The following is a 23,693-nucleotide window of genomic DNA, read 5'->3' on the forward strand; positions in this document are numbered from 1 at the left end:
GAAGAGAATAGCATGGTATTTTTTGAGTGAGCATAATGTACTGGGAGCAGACTGATGGTGGTTTTGGTGATGAGAATTTCAGAATTTTGGAACTGAAAAGGACAGGAGGGATCATCTACTCTCAGACATTTTTAAGAAACTGCTATCAGAGTCTTTGGAAGTGAATGCAAATGAAAAGCCAATAGATTTTGTAATTATACCTATAAAGCTGTTTTCTGCTTCAAGAGACCCTAATAAGTATATCCTGTTCAATTTAATATTTTATTCATATTTTTCCATTATTGCTGCAAAAAAGAACAGCCTTCACATATTTTAACTCTTTGTAAGTGACCTCTCCTACCTGTTTCTACAGAATGACCAGTTTTTTAGATAATAGCATCAAAACCTATAGTAGCCAAGTGGCAAAAAAACCCAGCAAAGTTCATTGGTAGCTCTTCTCCCATCCAGTTGCTTTTTACTAACCTAACAATTTGAACAGAACAGTCTGTGGCCCTCTGGCCCTTCGTTCAACTCCTTTAGTTCCATATATAGATCGATCGATCTATCTATCTATCTATCTATCTATCTATCTATATGTATATATATATCTCCACAAAACTGGGACTGTTTCCTATGTTTAACATGAAACCATGGGAGGCGATTTAAGATATTAGTTAGGTAAATCAGGACAGGGAAGATGGAGAAGCATGGTTGCTTGTGTTACTGTAAATTATCTATCAGTAAATTTTAGGATCTTTAACACATGCACCAAATATAGCCTGAAACTATGTTGTTTCCTCAGTGCACTTAGAGCTCAGGGGGAAGAAACATCTATAAGAAACCTCAGAACTGAGGCACCTGGATGGCTTCAGCTCAGGTCATGATCCCGGGGTCCTCAGTGGGGAATCTGCTTCTTCCTCTGCCTGCTGCTCTACCTGCCTGTGCATGCATGCGTTCCCTCTCTCTCTCTGTGTCAAATAAATAAATAGAATCTTTAAAAGAGAAGAAAGAAAAGAGAAAAGAAAAGAAGAAAAGAGAAAAGAAAAGAAGAAAAGAAAAGAGAAAGAAAAGAAAAGAAAAAAGAAAAGAAGAGAAAAAAGAGAAGAAACGAAACCTCAGAATTTTCCAGGTCTCCAGATTTTCTCTCTCCTAGGTCACTGTGACTGGCCAATGAGTACATGATCACTACTATCCCTTGTGGTTCCAAAATTCTGAAATTCTCACTATTGAAACTGTAGGAGTCTTTGCTTCCAGTAATATTAGGATCATTTTGAAAGACCACTTCATGTCCTTTCTCTGAGCACCTTATGATGAGGATTGAGCACTTATGTCATAGGTGTTACTAGATGTAATTCACAAAGGGAAAGGAATATAAAGAGGTGATTGAGAAGTCATCAGTCCCTGTCTTGCTCATGCAGCCGTATACACGCAAAGGGTCAGCGTAGAATGAGTTACGCATGCTGCAGAATCCAGTGGCATCATGACTGCTTTGGGTCCTTGCAGTGAATTGCTTCATGCACCATGTGTCCTGTCCTTAGACTGTGGCAGGCAGGGGGAGACTAATCCCAGCGTGGTCATGGAAAGCTGTACTTCCTGCTGATGTGTTGGATGACATAGGGACTGCTCGGCAACAGGAGTTAGCAGGCAAAGGGGAAGGTATAATGGTGAGCAGGTTAAGGCCAGCCTCTTTCTCACTAGGAGTAGGGATCAAGTCCCTGGCACTGCTGTGCATGTGGAATGACTAGCAGTCTCACTACTGTTGATGCCTTTGTTTAGTTTGGAAGTAAATGATATCTGGGGCTGGAGAATTGAGTGAATTAAGTCATCAGTATGTTCACCACATGGGGGAAATGGACCAAGATGAAGGAGCAATGAAAAGCCAGACAAGCCGAGGAGCGCACAGGCAAGATGCTCCAATGTAGTTAAGAAGGCAGAGGAAAGAGGTGATCATGGTCAGGTCCCCATACTTGGGTGCAGGCTATGAAAACACCCATGTATGTCCAGCCAGGACACATCCCAGACCCACTGACCTTCGCCATGCATCTATTCTCTCCTGATCGGTGGGTTAGAGAATTGTGGCCTAGAGGTCCTGAGGATGTGTCAGGACTGGACCCATGATCCTTCCAACCAGCACAGTTAAAACGAGGAGCACTTGGACTGGTTTAACTGAGGCAGTGCTTACTTCTCTCTAAAACCAGATAGGCTTGCCTTGGTGAATGACATTTTAGATCCAAGAATATTTTTACTTCTCTTTGGCATAAGGTGTTAACAGCATGGCTGGGTCTCTTCTTGGTTTTGTCTGGGGGTCTACAGCTTCTTTGCCATCTGGGTCTTCAGGGGCACGGTCTCCAAGGGCCCATGGGCAGGAGAGCTGCTCTGCTCGTGTGGGGAGGAAGGGGTGGTTCACAGACACTGAGCGTGCAGTTCTGCTGGGAGGGTCTTCTTTTCCACCAAATTCCCTTGCAACAGTGGGGAATGGAGTGAGTTCTAACAGCAACTGAAAACTGGACTTAGGATTGAAGGCAGCCCCAATGCATCTGGACAATCAGCGTTCACTTTGCTCACTTAGCCCCTCTGGGACTCAATTTTCTCATCTGTAAAATGGGGGGTTAGATTAGGTGATTTCTAATCTTTTTGCACATTCAGCAGTCTGATGGATCCGGTTCATTTCACCTCTCAATGAGGTTAGCTCAGTTCTGTGGAGAAATGTGTGTGGACAGTCTTGGCCTTCCAGAGGGTCTACTTTCAGTCATTACTGCCATAAAAGGTCCAGCCCGATTTAAGGTCATTCTTTTCCACCTTGTTGGTTCTCACCCTTGGTCCACCTCAATTCCATGCCAGGGTTTCTGAGCTGTTCTAAGCCAAACACACACCAGGTGTCCGTAATTAGATATTCCATCCAACCTAGGGGACCTGAGAGTGTGCTGGTTGTTAAGATCTATGTTTGAGGGCTGTAGACATTCAAATCTCCCCTGGGATGATTTCAACTATTATATGGATCTTTTCAGAACTACCCCCCAGTATTATAGTGGTAATTACTACTTTATTTCACCCAGTAGTTTTCAAATTCGAGCTCAATTGCTTTATTTTCCATTTCAGATTAAGACATCAGTTATTTGGGCAACCCCAAATGTTTCCTTCTCAATCCCATTATGGGTAATAATACTAGCAATACTTCTTGGATTATTGGTTCTGGCCATCTTAACCTTAGCTTTATGGAAGGTAAGTTTATTTCTTTTATTTTTCTTGTTGAGTAGAGAGGCCACTGAGGGGATTTACAAGGATACACCTAGAGATTTAAAAAGACAATGCCAGAGGACTGATTTGGAGATTTTTAACAGTACAAAAGGCATAACGGGAAAATTGTATCATGTTTGTTTTGGCAAACTTACTATGCCTGTTTTAGCTGACATTTAAGAAGACCAAGAGTGTTTAATGCTGCTTTTATCTTGAGATTTCTTGTAAATAAATACAGAGAGAGTTAGACTTTCTTAGCTGAGACCTGTGATCTTCTTTCCAATATGCTTGGAGTGAAAATCTTTTTATGAAGCCTTCATTTTCTTGTGTAATTAATCAAGATCTCAAGCTTTTTACTGACGTGGTCCTATCAGCAATCCTCTGAGATGTTTCTTTATAAGCACTACACAGATGCGATTAATATAGTAATTAACTGATACTTGGACTATCAGGCCGAATAGATCGTGCATGTTATATTCTTGAACTTGTTTTTTTTTTTTTTTATCTTGCCAATTAGTCCATCTCCATTAGGAAGATTTAATGTGCTCTTTCATGTGTTTTACTAAAGTTTATTGTAAAAATCTACAATAGGCATTCATTTCTGGCCCCAAAACCAACACGACTGCCAAGTTTCACAGAGCTTTTATAGGAACAGTGTCACAATTACATGACTATAAGAGTAATTAACCCAGTCTCATCTTAATTAGCCACTATTGTTGTGGTTCCCCAAAATCATGGTGTATTTTTATTTTAAAACAATATGTGGCTTGCTTAATAAACTGAGAAATCCTTGCTATGTGAGTTAAATACGGCCTTCCTGATCATTATCATAAGCTGTTTTGTGCCATCCTGAGCCTACAGAGGTTACTGCATAGTTTACCTTTAGAAATAGACTCATATTATTCTGTTATTTATAGTATCTTTGTTTCTGTAAATGATACAATGACATGTGGCCATTGACAGAATATGGTACTAGTCCTGCAAAAAAAGACAACTCAATAGTTATCAATGAAACCCAGTGAATTTGGCTTCCAGTGTAAGAAACAATCAATAAGAATTAAGGTTCCAGGTTTCTAGGCTAAATACTAATGGAAATTCAGGAGGGTGAAGATTCTAGAATCACTTCGTCCTCAAGTTTCTGGTTGATCTTTGGAAGTCACTAAGATGTTCTGGGATTGAAAGAAATGACCAATCTACTTTTCCTGTGTATGCTATGTGCTCACAAGTACAGAGCAATATGCAAGCATCTCCTCTCTTTTTCCTAAATTCCAACCCAAGGTAGCCTACAGTTTACTTCAGCAGTTAGCCCTTCTGCTGGCTCCAGAAAGCATACAGAGAAGCAGAGAGGAAGTCTTTGGGCCTTATGGCTATAATCTCAGGGAAAAAAGGCCAGGTCCACAAGTGGATTATACAAAACAGGGACATTCCCCCACTACCACGACATGGCAGGAAGAAGGACCCAAACCCTCTGCCCTATACAACGAATTCTTCTCTGCAGGTAAAGAATATTCCACTTTCCCCTCCTAATTTGGAGAATCGGACAGATAATATCCACAGAACTCCGATTTCCTTAGAAAATGTATAAAGTGAAAATTTTTAGAATGAGGAGCTTCACCCAGTTCCCAGAACGACTTGATTTTATAGCCCTCTTTTCTCTTGTTCATAGTGTGGATTCTTTGACAGAGCAAGACCCCCCCAAGATGATATGAATGACCGGGAGCAATTGACAGATGAGAAAGCCGCAGAGGCATGAGAAGCAAAAACCCAAGCTCAAAACACGTGAACACTGGTCCTGTTCAAGGAAAAGAAGGAACACAAAGGTTCAATAAAGGTTTCCCTGTACTTGCCAGTAACCTAGGAAATGGAAGGGCCCCAGAAATATCACCTCATCTATGCTGCACTTTGGAGAAGCTGCCACAGAGCCCAGAGACACTTCTGGGCTACGTAACATCCGTCCTCAACACTGTGGAAACCATTAGCAATCATAGAAGACATCTTTTGCTTCAGTCGTTCTGTCTTTGGCAGATGCTCTGAAATGGGCATGGGACCTCAAGTTGCTTTCCAGGTAAATCCAACTCAAACCCCAGAGATGAACCGTTTGAATCACAATCAACTTTGGAAGGTGAACTAGGACCGAACCTTCCAACACTACTGCATCCAACGGAATATTCGACACCTCCCTATAGAAAAGAAACGTTTCTAATGAAGTTATGGCTCAGGGAGACAAGCATATGTTGTTGGTACTGTGAAAGTACTTTTGAAACGACAGAGATGATCTTGTAACTGAGGATAACAATTTATTTATTTATTTTCCATGTCTCTAGGCAGATGTTCTGGTCATCTAGAAGATTTGGACATTACAATTTGGTTAGCTGGTTTTCAAAATCACTCACTAAATTTCCTTCTAAGATAACCATCTTGTGCAGATAAATTAATGAGCTTCTTCAGCATTTAGACAGTGTTAAGGAAAAGCAGACAGTTTCACTTAATACCACGCCACCTGCTAACTGAAATCACTTTTATTCGCACTTTCCAGGAACTCACGTCTGCTTAACTTAGCTTTGCAAAAAGTTGTATTTATAGTTGCTTTTATAGAAAAAAATGTCTTCCCATTGACTTAATTAGCAATACACAAATTTCAAGGTACTCCTGAACCTGTCTGGTGGTTTAAAAGTAATGGTAAAATTTCTAGAGTCCATTAATAAAAAAGCAATTTTACAATATGGGTAAACATTATTTTTAATATCAGAAGCAACGCCAATATTTAGCTTGGGATTAAATACCTATTTTCCCTATTATACCTCAAATTTATATACACAGGGAAGACACGTTAAGCATACGTGGGGAAGAAATATAAAGTTACACAGATGTGAGATGAACCCAGAAAAGGGATTCCTAAGAATTTTATTTACCATTGCCTATTCTAACTTTACTACTCATTTTTACTGCTAATCTTTATAGTACCTACCTTTGGAAAATAATCTTCAGTTAAGCTATTCTCCCGTCATCTAAAATTTAACAATCACAAAACATTGATATTTAAGACTCTTGTAAATAATCCATAACCGTGTGTACTGTCATCATTTTTGAGGTAAACTTGACCAGCCAAATTCGTATAATCTGCACAATTTTGTATCCTTTTTATGATAATGAAAAATTACTCCGAAGAAACGCTGAACAAATTTTATATTTATGTGCAATATTTTATAGACCTTTGTATCTAAAGCATGTTTACACTGGCATTAGTTATTTTTTTAATTAATATCCTGAATATTACATATAGTAGAGCAAGTGGACCAAAATCCTTCAGTTTACAAAGCAGTTGGAAAATTTGTATTCCCAATGTCAACAATCACGCTTTATTTGAAAGACGAGCCAAACTCAGACACTAAATTTTCTGTCCTGCCTTAACCTGGAGGCAAGCCATTTGGCTACAGCTGCAGAGCTTCATTGGAAACCAAATGCAAGGCACATGGAAGAAGACTCTGATGCAGTTCATATTTTTCCCACTTGTGAATTAAATCCTGTCATGGTAGCGGTTTCAAGTGTGTAAGGACTGAAGTCTGGCTCCCAGCGTGTATGGTTGACTGTGGGTGAGAACTGCAGGTGCTTCGGAGAGTTTGAGGGTCCCAAACCAGCCTCTGGGGGTCTTCCATGTTAGTCGTCTAGGTAGAATTGGTTTTACAGGGTGGTGGCTGTCTGTATACAATTGGAGGAATGCCCCCAAGTAATGCCCTAACTCTTGTCATCGTGCCTGACTTTGGGCCAACAAGGATTAGCTCCTCAGGATTTGGGGTCATAAAAGGTCCCTGAGAAAACATACCCACTGCCTTTTAAGCTAACATTTGTGAAGAAACTCAGAACTTCTAGGGCTCCATAAATGTAGGACCCCATGAACCGGGTCATACAGACAGCTAGAGAAAAGTAGAGATGCCAGGAACAAGACTGAGACGCAGAAGGAGCAGGGTCTGGGGGCTTCCTCACAGTCCCAGCCAAGAGTGGTCCTTTTTAGAGGGATAGGCACTGCTACCTACAGGCACTTGACAGAAGACCATCATGCACACAGTGGCCCCCTCTGCCTCCTCAGATGTGGAAGCAAATGGAGGAAAGGGGACACCTGAGGTCAGGTGAACCCACCAGTCATCAGTTCCTGATCATCCCTTCTGCTTGAGGAACACTCTATCAATGCACTGAGAGCATCTGCTTCCCATATAGTATCGCCAATCGCTTTCATAATTCACGTTGTACCATGCCTCTATGTAGAGTCTATGTATATTTTAGAAATCCCTATTGAAATTCTTGCAGCTGGTTTTGAAGATGTGGCAAAAATGGGCAAATCAAGTTTCATGCACTTGGGAGATTTTTATAGAGTAAACAAACAACATGGACTAGTCACCACCAAAACCCCACTCCTTCAACTCAACTCTTTTCTTTTTCTTCTTTTATTTAAATATATGTGTAGATATCTGTGAAGATTTTCACATACCTATTTACCTTGTCACTAATAAAATGAAAAAATAAAGACACGATGATGTACTTGTGGTTTGTTTTACATGCAAGGTAAAGCTTTCCCACAATGGCAGAGATCAAAAGTTTCTGTCTTTATGCTTTGATTTTCTATTATTACAAAAACATTTAACGGAAGAAATTTGAAAGAGTGAGAATACAGCATTTCTTTGGGATGAAGAGAATGTCCTAAACTTAGATTGTGGTGATGTTTGCATAACTCCATGAACAGACCAAAAAAATATTGAATTGTATACTTTAAATGGGTGACTTTTATAATATGTGGATTAAATCTCAATAAAGATATTTTTAAAATTTTTTAAATTATTCCTAATACCTCCACCCTTATACAACGGATTATTTTTCTCTACCTTGCCTTTCAAATTTTGTCCATATAAAAATCTTAGCTCCTTTTGAAGCTTTCCCCTGTGTCTTCAGCCAACTTAACAGTTCCTCTTGCCCTCCAATAACATTTTGTGAATAACTCCTCTTTTCCATTTGTTTGCATGACTATCTTTCAGCTGGACTGACCTTTAATGAGAACAGGAAGCACACCTTTTCACTTTGTGTCTCCAGCACCTAGCACCAATATCTGCTATATAATCAGTGCTCTAAACATTTCTAGAATAAATGAATGAATACAACTATGTGCATAGTAATCTTGGGAAACACGTACTTTTGTTACCTGCTTTCATTACAAAGTCCCAGGGTCACACATTTTTACATCCTCCTATTGCTAGTGTCCGTACAATGTTATTATAATAGTTACCCCAAGTTCTATTCAATTAGTGGACCATCTTTTGTTTAACCATCCCCACTCCCATCAGCAACAGTTGTTCACAGATTCCTATATTAAGAATAACATTAAACTGAATACTTTCATACATGAGGCTTCTTTTGGTTACTTCAATGAATGAACTTCACATGTCTTTGCTTGGTCAAAGCATATGAAGACTTTTGTAGTTCTTAAAAACTTTGCTTCTTACAAGCACTAGATCAATTTGCATTAACGTAAATATACTATTTCCTTCCTAATTCTGTCAATATTTTAAAACATTTTGGTAATTGTTTTCAAGCAATACTTTAATTTGTATTTCACTAGAACTCAGTTATTTGTTGTACACATTTAATTTTGAGTTCTATTTATCAATCATTCAATATAGAGCAATTTACTGGTCATACCCTATAAGGTATTTAAATGTCTGTCACTTCTGGGGCGCCTGGGTGGCTCAGTTGGTGAAGCACTTGCCTTCGGCTCAGGTCATGATCTTGGAGTCCTGGGATCGAGTCCCTCATTGGGCTCGCTGCTCAGTGGGGAGCCTACTTCTCTCCCCCTACCGCTCCCCAACTCGTGTTTGCATGCACGCTCTCTCTCTCTCAAATAAGTAAATAAAATATTTTAAATAAATAAATATATACATACATACATACATACCTGCCACTTCTCTAGCCAGTAATCATGAATCCCAATGAGAAGAACCCCATATTTCCATGCTTTCTTTACAGCCTAAAGCAAGCAGTAGGATGAATCCTTCACTTCATGTTGTATGTCACTCACACTTCAAAGCCTAGATAGATCTAAAGGCTTATGGTGGTTCAAGGGTGCCTGTGTATCCCAGATGAAAAATTGCAAAACCCAATCTGAGATTCAGTCGTATTGGAGCTGACCATCAAAGCACCATCCCAGGACAAACTCGTCTGAGTGGGGCAAAACCACCAAAGCACACATAGAAGGATCTATTCTAGACCAGCCCCACTGGTGAAAACCTGCAAATGTTCACAGTGAGGGGAAAAAAACATCTTACTATGCCTGTTATAGTAATAAAAGGCTTTGTCGTTGTGTGTAGATGTGTGCAGCGAAATCTCAATCTTCCCAACAAATTCTGTTGATATCTTTGTCGCTTCCAGCCATTTTATATGTAGACACTCAACTGCATCAATACTTTCTAAACTCAATGCAGAATTCTGTGACAAGAAGGAATTCTCTCACGAGTCGTACACCTCCTCTGTGAAGTCTGTGCCACATTCACAGGATACCCCTAGAGGACGCGGCATCCTGGTGCCCTCCAGGAGAGCTAAACATGAAAACTTTGGCCTGATATCCATGAGTGCTAAGACATGACCTCCCCAAGGTCTGATGTTCTTTCCCCCAAATACAGCAGATTTTCTCCTTCAGAACTCTAATGACATGAGAAGATTGCTTTCTTTAGCATGAGAAGTTTAAAGCATTGCAACTTTAGACTCAGTTGGGAGCTGAGTAAAACCATAACCCCCAGGGTGCTGAAGTCAATGGCAAGTTCAGAACGGCCAGCATGTGTAAAGCACGACTCTGCTTTGCCATGTTAAACTCTCCCCGACCCCACCCCCGAAATACCATCTGCCTGACACACTGCCTTTTGGAATTGTTTATGAGCAAGTTCTCTGTTATTTATGATTGTTGGCCAAAATCCACATGGAAATGTAGCTTGATACTAGTGCCTCTTGACAACAAAAAGTCTTGAATTTAGCTTCTATCGGCACCATGATATGACACAGTATGAATGTTCTTAATATCTCTGTGCTGTTGCTTATTTTCATTGTGCACTGTGTTGTAGAAACAACCGGGTTACCAGCAAATTGTTGGGCTAGCCAACCTGTAAATGGGATTTTTTTTTTTAAGCAGTAACAGGGGACCTCCCTGGTTTTAGAATTTTGGATTTAACTTTTATTCACTTAATTCATTGTAGGGTCAGAGCATATTTAATAATTTTTGATTCTATAAGAATTTTTAATTATTAAAAACTCCACATTTCTTTTCTATATTAGCTTCCTGGGGTTTTCATAACAAAGTACCACAAACTGGGTGGCTTAAAGCAGCAGAAATTTACTGTTCCATATTTCTGTAGGCCAGAAGTCTTTAGGGTCCATCCCAATGACCTCATCTTAAAGACCCTATCTCCAAATCCAGGCACATCTCAGATAAGGGGAGGTTAGGACTCCAACACAGCTTTTTGGGAGGACACAATTCAAATCATAAAATCCTCTTTCAAAAATATCTATCACGTAGGATAGTTTGACAAGGTGACAAAGCACATGTGAATTAAAGATAGGCTGGAGAGTTTAAAGAGGGTGTCTTTGTATGAGTCTTTTGATTTCTAGCCACACAGGAAATATACTAGTGTTGTCAAGTACCTAATAGATGCATACATATTTATGTTTCCCCCCCACTGACTGCCTTCATGCACTATTAGAAATTAAAACAGTTGCACTTGTCATACAATTTACTCATCTGCTCTGCTTTGCGATTTTCTCCCACCACCACCAACACCAACACCCACATGCTCATCCCCCACTTTCCTCCTCTCTTGAAATAATCATCTTAGTCTCAGGACTAAGTGGATAGCTGTGAGCTTTGTGATATGAGAGACTAGATTCCCAGCTGGTTAGAAACAAAGAGTGCTGCTACTGAGTTAGAGAAGCTCAAGGGAAGCCTCTCCTGGGGATGTAGGGCTTGATCCCTAGCCACCCTGGTCAACACAGTTCTCAAATCTGCAATGACCCAGAGCTGAGAAAAACAGCTACCGTCATCGACGACAGAACCGAGGAAATAAAACAATGATAACCAGCATTCACTGGGCATGTGCTATGTGTGTCACTGAGCCACACGCCTGGTGGTAGGAGAGAGCTGACCCCCCCAAAAAAAGAGAAGGAAAAAAGAAAACGTGGGTCCCTCAGTTCCTGACAAGGGACATAAGTCTGGTCTCACAGTTTGGCCAATAGTCTAAAATCAGAATCCACTGAGAGGACTCAGTCTCTTGCTTCTGGTGCACCTGTCTGCTCTTCCCACCATCTTCCTTCCCAGTCCTTATCAGGGCATCTCCATCAGCATATATGTGGGGTACCAGAGATTTTCCTTTGAATGCTGGCCTCTCATGCCACACTCAGCTTCGGGAGCCTGTCCAAGCTGGCAAGCTCCAGGCATCAGCTGCTCTGGTAGGATTTCATCACTGAGAAAAGCTGCCAGAATAGGACAAGCCTCAAGCATGCAACGTGAAGAGGCTGGCTAATCTGGAGAAAAGAACATCTGGGGGATAATTATCTGATGGGAAGTCCCTGAAGGACTACTATGAGGAGAAGGAAGTAAAAGTAGGAAGGAGTTGGGATGGAATAGTAAAGGTATTAACAATGGAGGGGCACCTGGGTGGCTCAGTCAGTCAAGAGTCTGCCTTTAGCTCAGGTCATGATCTCGGGGTCCTGGGATCGAGCCCCACATCGGGCTCCCTGCTCAGCAGAGAATTTGCTTCTCCCTCTCCTTCCTCTTCTGCTTCTTCCCCTGCTTGTGCTCTCTCTGTTTCTCTCTAATAAATAAATAAAATCGTTAAAAAAAAAAAAAGGTAATAACAATAGAAATGCACTAAGCTTGCACTCTGTGTCAAGCCCTCTGCTAAGTGCCTCCCGTGCATTTTTCATTCAATTCTCACAACCACCATATGAGGCAGATACTAGGATTATCCCTGTTTTCTGGATGAATTGAGGTCTAGAAGCAATAAGTAGCTTGATGGTCTACACCATAGCTGGTGGCAGAATTGAGATTCAAACCCAGGTCTGCCTAACTCCAGAAGCCAGACCCAAATTAAGAACACCTACTATACTCCATGCCGAGAATAGAGAGGGAAATATTTAAGGAACAGAGTTAAATGATTTTTCATGACCTCAACAATCCCTTTTAAATTCTCCTAGAACGGGGTACCCAGGTGGCTCAGTTGGTTAAGCATCTGACTTTAGATCTCAGGGTCCTAGGATTGAGTCCTGTGATGGGCTCCCTGTTCAGTGGGGAGTCTGCTCCTCCCTCTACCCACCCCCCACTCATGCTTTCTCTCTCAATCTCTCAAATAAATAATCTTTAAAAAAATAAAAAAAGAATAAATTTTCCCAGAACTTATTTTAAATTCTATATTTTATTTTAATTTTAAATTCTCCCAGAATTTATATTATTAAAAATAATAAGGGCTTCTGAGTACGAAAGTGTGGAGCTGAGTCCCCCATCTAGTTATAGAGTCCAGATGAGAACCACAGAACTCCTGTCCTCTTCTACTGCCCAAACTCTCTTTAGATTCATGCACATGAGGAGACATTCTCAACATCTTTCAACACCTAAAAAGTTAGATAGAAGTTATTTTATTTATACGGATAGAGAAACTCATTCTTTAGGTCATTCACGAAGATTGAAGCTGATTCCCAAAGCCACAGGGATTTCAGAGTTTGAGAACAGTGTGTTTTAAATAGTTTTCCTCACACTAAAAAGCTACTGGTTAGAAGCCTATATGGCGGAATAAACTTAGTTTGTCAGATCAAAATATCTAGACTTTTCCAGTTTCATTTTAGGAAACTCCGATCGGATATGATGTCCTGCCAAGGCCACAAACAATCGCTGTCTAGTGATCTCATTGCTTAGAAGACTAATCTGATGTTTTGTTTCCATCTTTTGGAAACCAGAGGTAATGAAGGATTAACCGCTGGCAAATAGAACTTCAGTTTAATCCTCAACCTAGGAGGTCTGCTAACTGCATCGGAATCAACGTCTGTTCCTATGTAATTCAGGTTCTGTGATGTTGAAATGTTATACTTTATTTTTAAATCAAGATGCTATGTGTACACTTGGAAGAACGAATCTCTTGTAACTCACTCCCCTGCTGGACAGACAGCAAGGAAGACCATGGTCCTTTTGATTTGAACCATGGGTCAAGAAAAGGTAATGCTGTGGCTTTGTCGCCTGCTGTGATGTGAAGCCATCACGGGGCCGGTGGGCAGCACTGCATTTGGGCTGGGTAGAAAACGAGGAATACAGAAGACATTGTAGTTTCTCTTTAAGTGTTTGGATCACACTATGCTCAAGAATTAGTTTTTATCCATAGGTGTTGGAAGGAATGTATGTGAGGTCTGAGTGTGTGTGTCTGTGTATGAGAGAGACAGAGAGAGATAGGGAGAGACAGAGAATACGTGTGTGTAAAGAGGAGAATCTGCAATGCACACTGGTGGGAAATCCTCAAAGGGAGCTACACCAGGAAAGCAGAACGTGCTATTAAGCCTCCTAAGGAACCTTCTGCAAGCCTGGATGCTCAGACATGCAGACATATCGTGCTGTGGACAGGGATGGGCACCATCCGGAGCTCTGGTGAGGGAGAAGTGGCATTTCCTTCAAGACAGACTGAGACCTGCAGCGCGGGGATTACAAAAGGGAAGCTTTGTAGAGTGACCAAACTGAGGACCAGGGAGCAAGGAAGGAAACAGGAATCCCCTATAAGGAACGTCATTTCCTGGGCGCTGTGCCCAAGGACAATGGGAAAGTAAAGTTTAGCGTGAAGTTTGTAACTTCTTTCCCTCCTACGTTGCCTTTTGGGGATCCCATTTCAGTGGAATTTGATCCACCCTTCAACAGCAGACTGCATGAATGGCCCTAATTTTTCACTCCTCCCTACATCTATGCCCTTTGCCCTGTTGGCTTTGCTGTCCCTCCCATCAAATGCTGCCTATCCTTCTCTACCATGATTCTGAGTTGGGCCACATGACATGCTTTGGCCAGGGGGATGTTAGCAGATGGGAAGCTTGCAGGGGCGTCAGCAGATGCAGGCATATTAAAGCTTGCTGTCCATTAGCTGCCCCATCATCAGGAGAAGGACATGCCAGGGTTCACCTCCTTGTCCCAGGAGGAGGATGACAGACACCTGGAGCAGAACCGCCTGCCCCCAAGCCCAGTGTGGATCACCTGACCCCTGCTGACCTGTATACTCGAGAGAGACGGTATATATAATAATACAAGTAGCTTTCCTGAGAGAAAGGGAAGCTTGTGGGGACCCAAATCCGAGCCCACTCTTAAGCCCTATGCTGTGCAGTTCCCGTGGAGGATAAAGGTGCAAGGCAAATAAAAGGAACTGTGACAGGCCCTGAAATCTTACCTTCACTATAGCTTGTATGCAGGGAGTAGCGACCATTGAGGGGGCCATGTCCAGGAGTCCCCAGTAATAAGCAGGGCCGATGGTGGCCTGGGAGCAGGGAAGATCTTCCTCCTTAACCCTCTGCTCTGCCACCCTATCCCCTGGCCAGTCATACTCTAGGTCTTGAGATAACCACAGGATAATTCTACCTCTTCCTACTTTGAACTTCAGAACTTCTCCCAGTCAAGCAAACATGTATACTTACAAATACCACAAGCAGACACATGACATTTTGCATTTTGTTTTTACCTCTACAAGCTAAGAACATGTCAATTAATTAAAATAGTATTCTCTTGATCACACACAGATATGCTATTGGACTCCTCACCCTAGGCTTAGAATATGGGCATCCATATGGGCATCCAGCCCATAAATAGCTTTCTATATACAATTCAGGCCCATTTTGTGCTTGGTAATTTGTAAGTCCTAAGGGTTTTCTTGGGGGGGGTTGTTTGGTTTTGTTTTTTTTTTTTTTTTTCAAAAATCTTATTTATTTATTTGAGAGGGATGTTTCTTGTCATCCTGTTATCACCACATGCAGAGTCAGGGAAGATGGCGGAGAAGGATCCTGAGCTCACATTGTCCCACAGACACACCAAGATAACAGCTGTATTCATACAATGAACTCTGAAAACAACAAGAAGACTATGAACAATGCCAGAATGAGCCATTACATAGAGTTATTGCCTTAGCTGCCTAACCAGGATTTCTCTCTCTCTCCCTATCTCTAATCTCTCTCTCACTCACACACACACACAACTCTTCATCCTTAATACTATTGTCTGTGAAAGAGTCATTACTGATAAATTGTCCCTTTGAGTTTAGAACCAAGATTAGCAGCAATGTCCACAATAGTCAAACTGTGGAAGGAGCCGAGATGCCCTTCAACAGACGAATGGATAAAGAAGATGTGGTCCATATATACAATGAAATATTACTCAGCCATCAGAAAGAACGATTACACAACATTTGTATGAACATGGATGGAACTGGAGGAGATTATGCTAAGTGAAATAAGTCAAGCAGAGAAAGACAATTATCATTTGGTTTCACTTATTTGTGGAACATAAGGAATAGCAGGGAGATCATTAGAAGAAGGAAGGGGAAAATGAAGGGGGGGATAACAGAGGGGGAGATGAACCATGAGAGACTATGTACTTTGGGAAACAAACTGAGGGTTTCAGAGGCAAGGGGGGTGGGGGATTGGGATAGGCCGGTGATGGGTATTAAGGAGGGCACGTGTTGCATGGAGCACTGGGTGTTATACGCAAACAATGAATCATGGAACTTTACATCAAAAACTAATGATGTGCTGGGGCGCCTGGGTGGCACAGCGGTTAAGCGTCTGCCTTCGGCTCAGGGCGTGATCCTGGCGTTATGGGATCGAGCCCCACATCAGGCTCCTCTGCTATAAGCCTGCTTCTTCCTCTCCCACTCCCCCTGCTTGTGTTCCCTCTCTCCCTGGCTGTCTCTATCTCTGTCGAATGAATAAATAAAATCTTAAAAAAAAAAAAAACTAATGATGTGCTGTATGGTGACTAACATCATAATAATAAAAAACAAAATAAAATAATCCAAAAAAATAGAACCAAGATTTTCCCTTGATACACATTACTATATATTTTTTTAAAAATCTAGTCCTTTTGATCCCACTCTATCCTTTTAAACTCATAATACCATCACCCCTATATGTATATCCAAGGGGCAGGAGAAAAACCATACTCAACCACGTACTTATCACTGAAGTTGCAATTTCATGTCTCCTGCTTTTGAGTTCACATGAGAAAAAAAAAATCTCACTTAGTTGTGTTTTATTCAAGACACAAATTATGAGGAGGGAGAAGGAGTGAAGGGTTACATCTGGAGAGAGTTAAGTTCTGTGGCTCGAGGAGCAGCTGGGACGATGTAATGTGGCAGCCTCCTCCTGCAGCCATTCTGCCTTAGCTGGAAAATGCGTGGGGTTTTGAATGGTATGGGTTTTATTTGGATAGAAGGAATAGAGTGTGTTTTCAGAGAGGAAACTTAACAGTTTATTCATGCTCTTAAACCACTTTTTGCCCTAAATTTATTGACCAGGATGATACTATTAACTAAAATTGGGAGGTCTTGGGGAAACTCTAACTCTTGCTCAGCCGTTAATTCCTGGGCACTATGAGAGCTTTTGACAAGATGTTGTGGAGTGCCTTTTTTAAATGGTTCAAAAAGGTAAGGTGGTTTGTTTTTTTTTTTTTGGTTTTTTGTTTTGTTTTGTTTTGTTTTGTTTTGATCTGTTCCTCTTTGATGCCCACGCTGCTCTTGATTTACTTACTTCAGGACTAAGCAGCCTGATAATCCAAGCTGGTCGTCAAGGGCTAGTGACCAATGGCCTTGAATACTGCCAGCAGTGGTGTTCCTCAAATATCTGAGCCCTTTTTAAAAAGATTTTATTTATTTATTTATTTATTTATTTATTTATTTATTTATTTAAGAGAGAGAGAGAGAGAGAGCATGAGAAGAAGCAGACTCCCCACTGAGCAGGGAGCTCTATTCTGGGCTCAATCCCAGGACCCTGGGATCATGACCTGAGCTGAAGGCAGACGCTTAACTGACGGCAGATAATTAACTGACAGCCAAGCAGGTGCCCCTCGAATATCTGTGCCTTTTTGGAATCACCTGAGAAGCTATCATCCCTTCTCTTCCTCTCTTGTCTGCCCACCCGCACCGTTTGATTAATGATAAAGAATACTTCTGCCACATAAAACCATTTTGAAATGAAGAAGTTTCCACCTGAGCACGAAACAGTGTTTTATCTACACTAAAACATGACCTACTACAGAATTGCGGTCGCAAGTTGCTCAGAGGAAAAAATTTGTCAAATGTTTTAAATTTCTTCAGGTTTAATAAGGGAGAAGTGCTTAGAAGTGCTCTTCTAGGGGCGCCTGGGTGGCGCAGTGGTTAAGCGTCTGCCTTCGGCTCAGGGCGTGATCCCGGTGATCTGGGATCGAGCCCCACATCAGGCTCCTCTGCTGGAAGCCTGCTTCTTCCTCTCCCACTCCCCCTGCTTGTGTTCCCTCTCTCGCCGGCTGTCTCTCTCTGTCAAATAAATAAATAAAATCTTTAAAAAAAAAAAAAAAAGAAATGTTCTTCTATGTGTAAATACATTAGGTTTCAAGAGGTGGTTTGCAAGTGGATTTGTTAATAAGTTCGAAGGTGGCAATTCCTGAGGCGTCCGTCGCCTCAAAGCAGAGCGAATAGGCTCTAGGACTCTTGAAAGCGGGGCAAGAACTTCTCCCACTTACTGAGAAATTCTCTCTCAGGAAATACCTCTCATTCCATGACGTCCCTTCACGGCATGACCTCCCACAGGAGTTGTGCGGGGCTGACATCCACACTTCCCTGGCACCCCAGGGGTCGCCTGGTCCCTGGTGTTTTCCGTGAGGCCAAATCCAATGGCTCATCTCCAATTCTCAGCTGTCCGTGCTCAGCTGATCACCCTGCCCTTTTGGAAACAGTCTCTTCTCCAGTCTCTTCCTTCTCACTGACCACTCCTTTGTCTTTTTTGAGCTCTCCTTCTTCCACTCATTGCTCAACTTGTAAATCTTGGAGCTTTGTAGGGCTCCATGCTAGGCTCCCAGTGTGATACATTTACCCTCTCTCTGGATGACCTCTGCCAGTCCATGGTTTTAGATCCCATCTGTATGTATGACAATGACTCTGATTTTTACCTTCAGTTATGTCATGCAGGCTCACCCACCATCCAACTCCTATTCAACACCTCCGCTTAGACATCTAATGGGAATCTCACATTTAGTATATTTAATTTTTTTTTCAAGTAGGCTCCATATCCAGCGGGGCTCAAACTCATGACGCTTAGCTCAAGATCTGAGTTGAGATTAAGAGTTGGACGCTCAATCTATTGAGCCATCCAGGTGCCCCTCAAATTTAGTGCAAATTCTATGATGAAATTATCTTGTTTGTTTTATGTTTATTCTTTGTTGTCTGTCTCCTGCCACCCACTTAAATAACAAGGACCAGGTCTGTTGTTACCACCATCATATCCTCACACATAAATCAAAGTTTAGCACATGCTAGGGGGTCAACAAATATTTAGATGAATGAATAAATCGTTTTGTAAAAAAGAACAGCTTCAAAAGGACAAATGGCTGTGTGATTACACTTATATGAGAAGTGTAACTTAGAATAACCAAATTCATACAGACAGAAAGCAGAATGGTGGTGGCCAGGGGCTGTGGGAAGGGAATGGGGAGTAAGTGTTAACTGGATGCAGAGTTTCCATTGGATATGATGAAAATTTTCTGGAGATGGATGGTCGGAATGGTCGCACAACCATATGAATACATTGACCTGTACACTTAAAAATGGTTAAAGTGGTAAATTGTACATCATATATATTTTATCACAATGAAGAAAAATAAAAGAACAGCTCCATCAATAATGAAAATCAGTTGAGGCAAATAAATCTCTTCACTGAGGACATCCACAAATGTCACAGCAAACTCCTTAATGGCTAGAACATTCATACTTTTGCCACCTCCTTACCCAAACAGGACTTGATCCACGGACATACCCACGGCTCGCCACAAAAGCATCCACAGGACTTCCACCGTGTATAATCCTTAAGTTCAACACATTGCTAGCCTTCTCTGAGAAGGTTAGGTTAATAAGCATCTATTTTATTGCTGAGTCCTGCAACCAGCACTCACCATGCTTCCCATTTTGTCAATTACTTCTCTTCCCTTCTTGCTAGTTTTGAAGATTGCACAGGCATGGACTTTTCACGTGTTACGAGATTCTCTCGTTCTTTTTCAGAACCATGCCTACCCTCAAAGAATTCATCGACTAGGTATGTGTGACTTCTGTCCTTTTCTGACCATATTCTCATGTTTTGTTTTCTCTAATATCTTCCTATCATAACTGCGGGCTTCCCTTGCTAGTGTTTTCAATGGTGTCACAGCTTTTGCATGCATTGGCTGTGTCAAGGTTAATAACATCCCAAAACACATGACGATGAAGCACCAGCACAGTAAACACAACTAGACTAATGATCAAAGCGAGGCCTATGCCATCTGTTGAAGCAAGGGATGAATCCGTGTATTCTAGAAGGACAAACACAACGCAGCCTGCGGACATGACTTTTAAATTGTTTGTTTGGATTTATTTGGTCCATAAAGTACTTTTTTTTTTAATTGTTTCCTATATGTAAAACTTTGGAGCTGCACATAAATATCCAGATTTATGGCTGTGTTTGAAAAACTAGAAGATCAGCAACTGGGTCTCCATTCTGCAGCAGGAAGCAGCTGGCCCTGAGCAGCAGGGCCCCTTCCGACCACTGTGGGCTCTCTAGTTAACCACGGTCCCCACCCAGCCCACTGCATCCGTGACCCACCTGGCCCCGACAAGCACTTGAATTGGTGAGTCCCCCCACGTGAACGGAAGGCAGGCTCACATCCAAGATGAAGCCTCCTAAGAGTCATCCACACAGAGAACATTTCGCTCTTTGATGTGGAATAACTCAGTGACAAATAGGCCTCAACTAATAAAACTGCCAATGTGTATAAAATCAAGTTGGTGAGTTTTTAAGAAATAGATTAATTAAATATGGATAAACCACAAGAAAACCAAACAAATTTTTTTAGTGAAGACAAATCATTAAAAAAAAAATTTTATTGTGCTTTAAAAATGACCTCCTGGTAATATTTAGAACTCTTGCTAGCTAATGTTTTCAAATGATGAAAAAGAACTTCTTTATGCTAAGCAATATTGTAATGTGGAGCACACAAAGACAGAAATGAGACTTGCCACAGCAAAATTCCATCATAGCGTACTGTCGTGCTGATACTCTCTTGACGCTAATGGTCAGATAGATTCAATCTGACCACTTGTCTATACAGAGTTATAACTGGTGGTGTTTGGAATGGGCCTGCTTTAACACAGATCTTTTCAAAGATGAAGAAGTATTAGGCATGCTGAACACACACTCTATGATGAAAATATATGAAAGGAGTTTATTGGTCCATGTAGCAGAGAAATTCAAGAGCAGCTTGATCCAGGGATCCAATCTGTCTCCGTCTCTTGGCACTGAGCTCCTCACATTGTTTTCAGTTTTTGGCTCTCCACGGTGGTCAGATGGCTTCCCATATCTCCAGGGTTCAAAGCCCACAAGCCTCTCTTCCAAAGGTCCCAGAAAAAGTCTTTTACTCTTAATTGACTCACATATGTCCACCTCTTAAGTAAACTACCACCAGGAAAATGCAATGTTCCAGTTGGTCAGGTCTGAAATCACAAACTCACCTCTGATAGGAAGGAGGAAAACTTCCAGTTCTGCAAGTCAGAAGTCTGAAATGGGTCTTGTTGGGCTTAAATCAGTGTTAGGAGAATGATGCTCCATCTGGAAGCTCCCCGGGACAGCCAGTTACCTTGCCTTTGCCAGCTTCCAGAAGCCACCTCTCTTCCTTGGCTCATGGCCCCTTCCTTCATCTTCAAAGCCAGCAGCCCAGCGTCTGCCAATCTCTCTCTGATTCTGATCTCCTCTTCCACCTTTTCTGTCACTTTAAAGGACCCTTGTGACTACACTGGATCCATTAGGATAATCCAGAATAATCTTACTTTAAGATCACCTGATTAGCATCCTTAGTTCCATCTGCATCCTTAATTTCCCCTTAACATGTAACACGGCATATTCACATGTTCCATGGACTCAAACATGGGCATGTGTGGGGTGGGGACTATTACTTATCGTCCACAAAGTCCAAACTGAATTACCTTCTGTAATCTCAAGGTGATCGAAGTCTACATTGTCTGCTCAGGATTTCTTCAATCTTCATGGCCCCTTCTGCTAAGTCCTTGCTTGTGAATTCATTCGCTTATGCATGATAGATAAGCATTAGTAGCTACTGTTAAGTTAATTGAACAGGGAGGCCATTGGACTAAGGTGGCTTTGATGCTGTGGTGGCCTATGTAAGCAGACCCCACAATGTAGGTGTGTAAATGCTTCAAGGTCACAAGACTCAAATCTGAAGGACGCCTGGGTGGCTCAGTTGGCTGAGCATACGACTCTTGGTTTCAGCTCAGGTCATGACCTCAGGGTCGTGAGATCCAGCCCCATGTCCAGCTCTGTGCTCAGCAGGGAGTCTGCTCGAGATTCTCTCTCCCCCTCACCCTCTGGCCTCCTCCCCTGTGCACACTCTCTCTCAAAATAAATAAATAAATAAATGTTTTAAAAAGCCCCAAATCTGAGAACAACAAATCACAAACAGCCAACTAAGAATTAAGCTACAGACAATATCAAATAATTTCTTTCTTAGTATATAAGTCTTTTCCCTAGCTCCTGTCAGCTGAGTACTCCTAAACACTTCCAGTTTTTCACTACCCAATTAGAATCAATTTTTGCTCAAATAAACTCTTAGAATTTTTAATATGCCTCCATCGGTTTATCTTTCAGTGCTACCATAGGCAACACACTGAATATATGATGGTAAACAAAATGTTCCCCTCCCTCTTGGTGTTTATGGTCTCACGGATGAACAGACCATAAATAACCTGATGGAAAAGCAATAATTAAATAATTATTAGCAACCTGTTTCTATGGAGGCTTTATTTTTTTCCAAATTGACTTGAAAATAATGGCTATCTTCATGATGCTCCTGCTCTCTGTTTTTCTAACTGGACTCGGTCTTCACTCCCTCTGGGGGGTCTTCAGGACACGGAAGAGAGGATATGGCCTGTGTGAGATGCAGTGGACAGGAAGTGGCACTTCCTGCCAAGAGTCACGACCGAGACAGATGACCATGGCACGGAAACAGGGTGGCCGTGACTCTCTGTATAACATCTTTAAATGATAACCCCTCCTGGACCCATGCTCCCCATAGCGGCCAGACAGCGGTTGAAGGGCATTTACATTTTAACCACTTCACATCTGACATCATGTTGGTTATATTAAGTAGTAAATGCATAGCTACTCAGGACAAACTGGGAGAAAAGGCACCGTTTCCATAGATCCAATGAATGAGAAACAAGAAGGAGAGAATCACAGTTATGTAGGATGGCTTCCTGCTCCTTAAATATTTTCTGCCTATAATTATTATTCGATCACGTAGGAGCTTTAACTTTTTAATTCAGTCTTTCTGTTGTATCATCTTGGCCAAGTCTATGCCATAGTGTTCTCATTTATAGGAAGTGGGTAAAAATGTGGCAGTCCTTCACACAGCTGTAATGAGGTTATTTTTAAAAGAGTTTTAAGGCCTGGGGCAAGTCTTAGTACACAGGTCAAAGGGTTTTGTATACAATCACTAAAAATTCTTTCAATGCTTCTGTAGCTCAAGCCGCATTTTATCCTTGTTATCTCCCCAGAATCATAGGTCCCTTAAAAACATGACCTTGAAAAAATCCTTTTAATTATGTGTTGACAGCAGCACTGCCTACTCCCTCCTTTTCCCGTTCACTTTCCTCCCCCAACAGAAATAACACAAATACTCACCCAAAAGATAGTTTCCTGCTACAGTACATGACTACGAACTTTAAATCTCAACTGAGCACTGAGCCCCTCATATTGTGGAAACAATCCGTTAACTTCTGCCCAAAATGAGCAACACCGTAAGAGTGGTCATCAACTAGAGGCTTTGTTCATTGTATTTCCTTAAAACCTGTAGATTTGGGGCCAGATTACTAACAAGCTATCACATGTGTCAGCCTTGGTTGCCTTCCTTTCACCTACAGCTTTGTCTTATAGTTTCATATTTGCATGCATTTTCTTTCCATGACTATATTAATCAACGTCCCAGTAGGACACTTACTGAACATCGAAAGGATTACACCGAAGAGCATTAAAAGAATTATTTATGGGGGGCGAATCTATAGCCAGACAGAGAAAGAATCAGAGGGATGAATTCTCTGACCTCTCCTTCATCCCTGTCCTATCTCCTACCAATATGGCCAGCCCCAGACAGACGCCAGAAGGCAGGCAACCCTGGACAATGCTGGTGCTGGCGGTCAGTCTCC

At 41.6% G+C, this 23,693-nt stretch overlaps 1 protein-coding gene across 1 annotated transcript in view; it reads left to right on the forward strand.

Annotated features, from left to right (window-relative positions):
- ITGA8 (integrin subunit alpha 8) overlaps window positions 1-7,752 on the forward strand; it is a 171,386-nt gene extending 163,634 nt beyond the window's left edge. Inside the window, exons 29-30 of the mRNA XM_045787904.2 lie at window positions 3,079-3,201; window positions 4,883-7,752. Of these exons, the coding sequence (XP_045643860.1) occupies window positions 3,079-3,201; window positions 4,883-4,969 (210 nt within the window). The 3' untranslated portion in view covers window positions 4,970-7,752. The remainder of the gene's footprint in view (window positions 1-3,078; window positions 3,202-4,882) is intronic.
- Window positions 7,753-23,693: the final 15,941 nt, after the last annotated feature.

The sequence above is a fragment of the Ursus americanus genome, chromosome 31, assembly GCF_024610735.1.
Source record: "Ursus americanus isolate L20-20 chromosome 31, mUrsAme1.1.p, whole genome shotgun sequence".
NCBI classification, from domain to species: Eukaryota; Metazoa; Chordata; class Mammalia; order Carnivora; family Ursidae; genus Ursus; species Ursus americanus.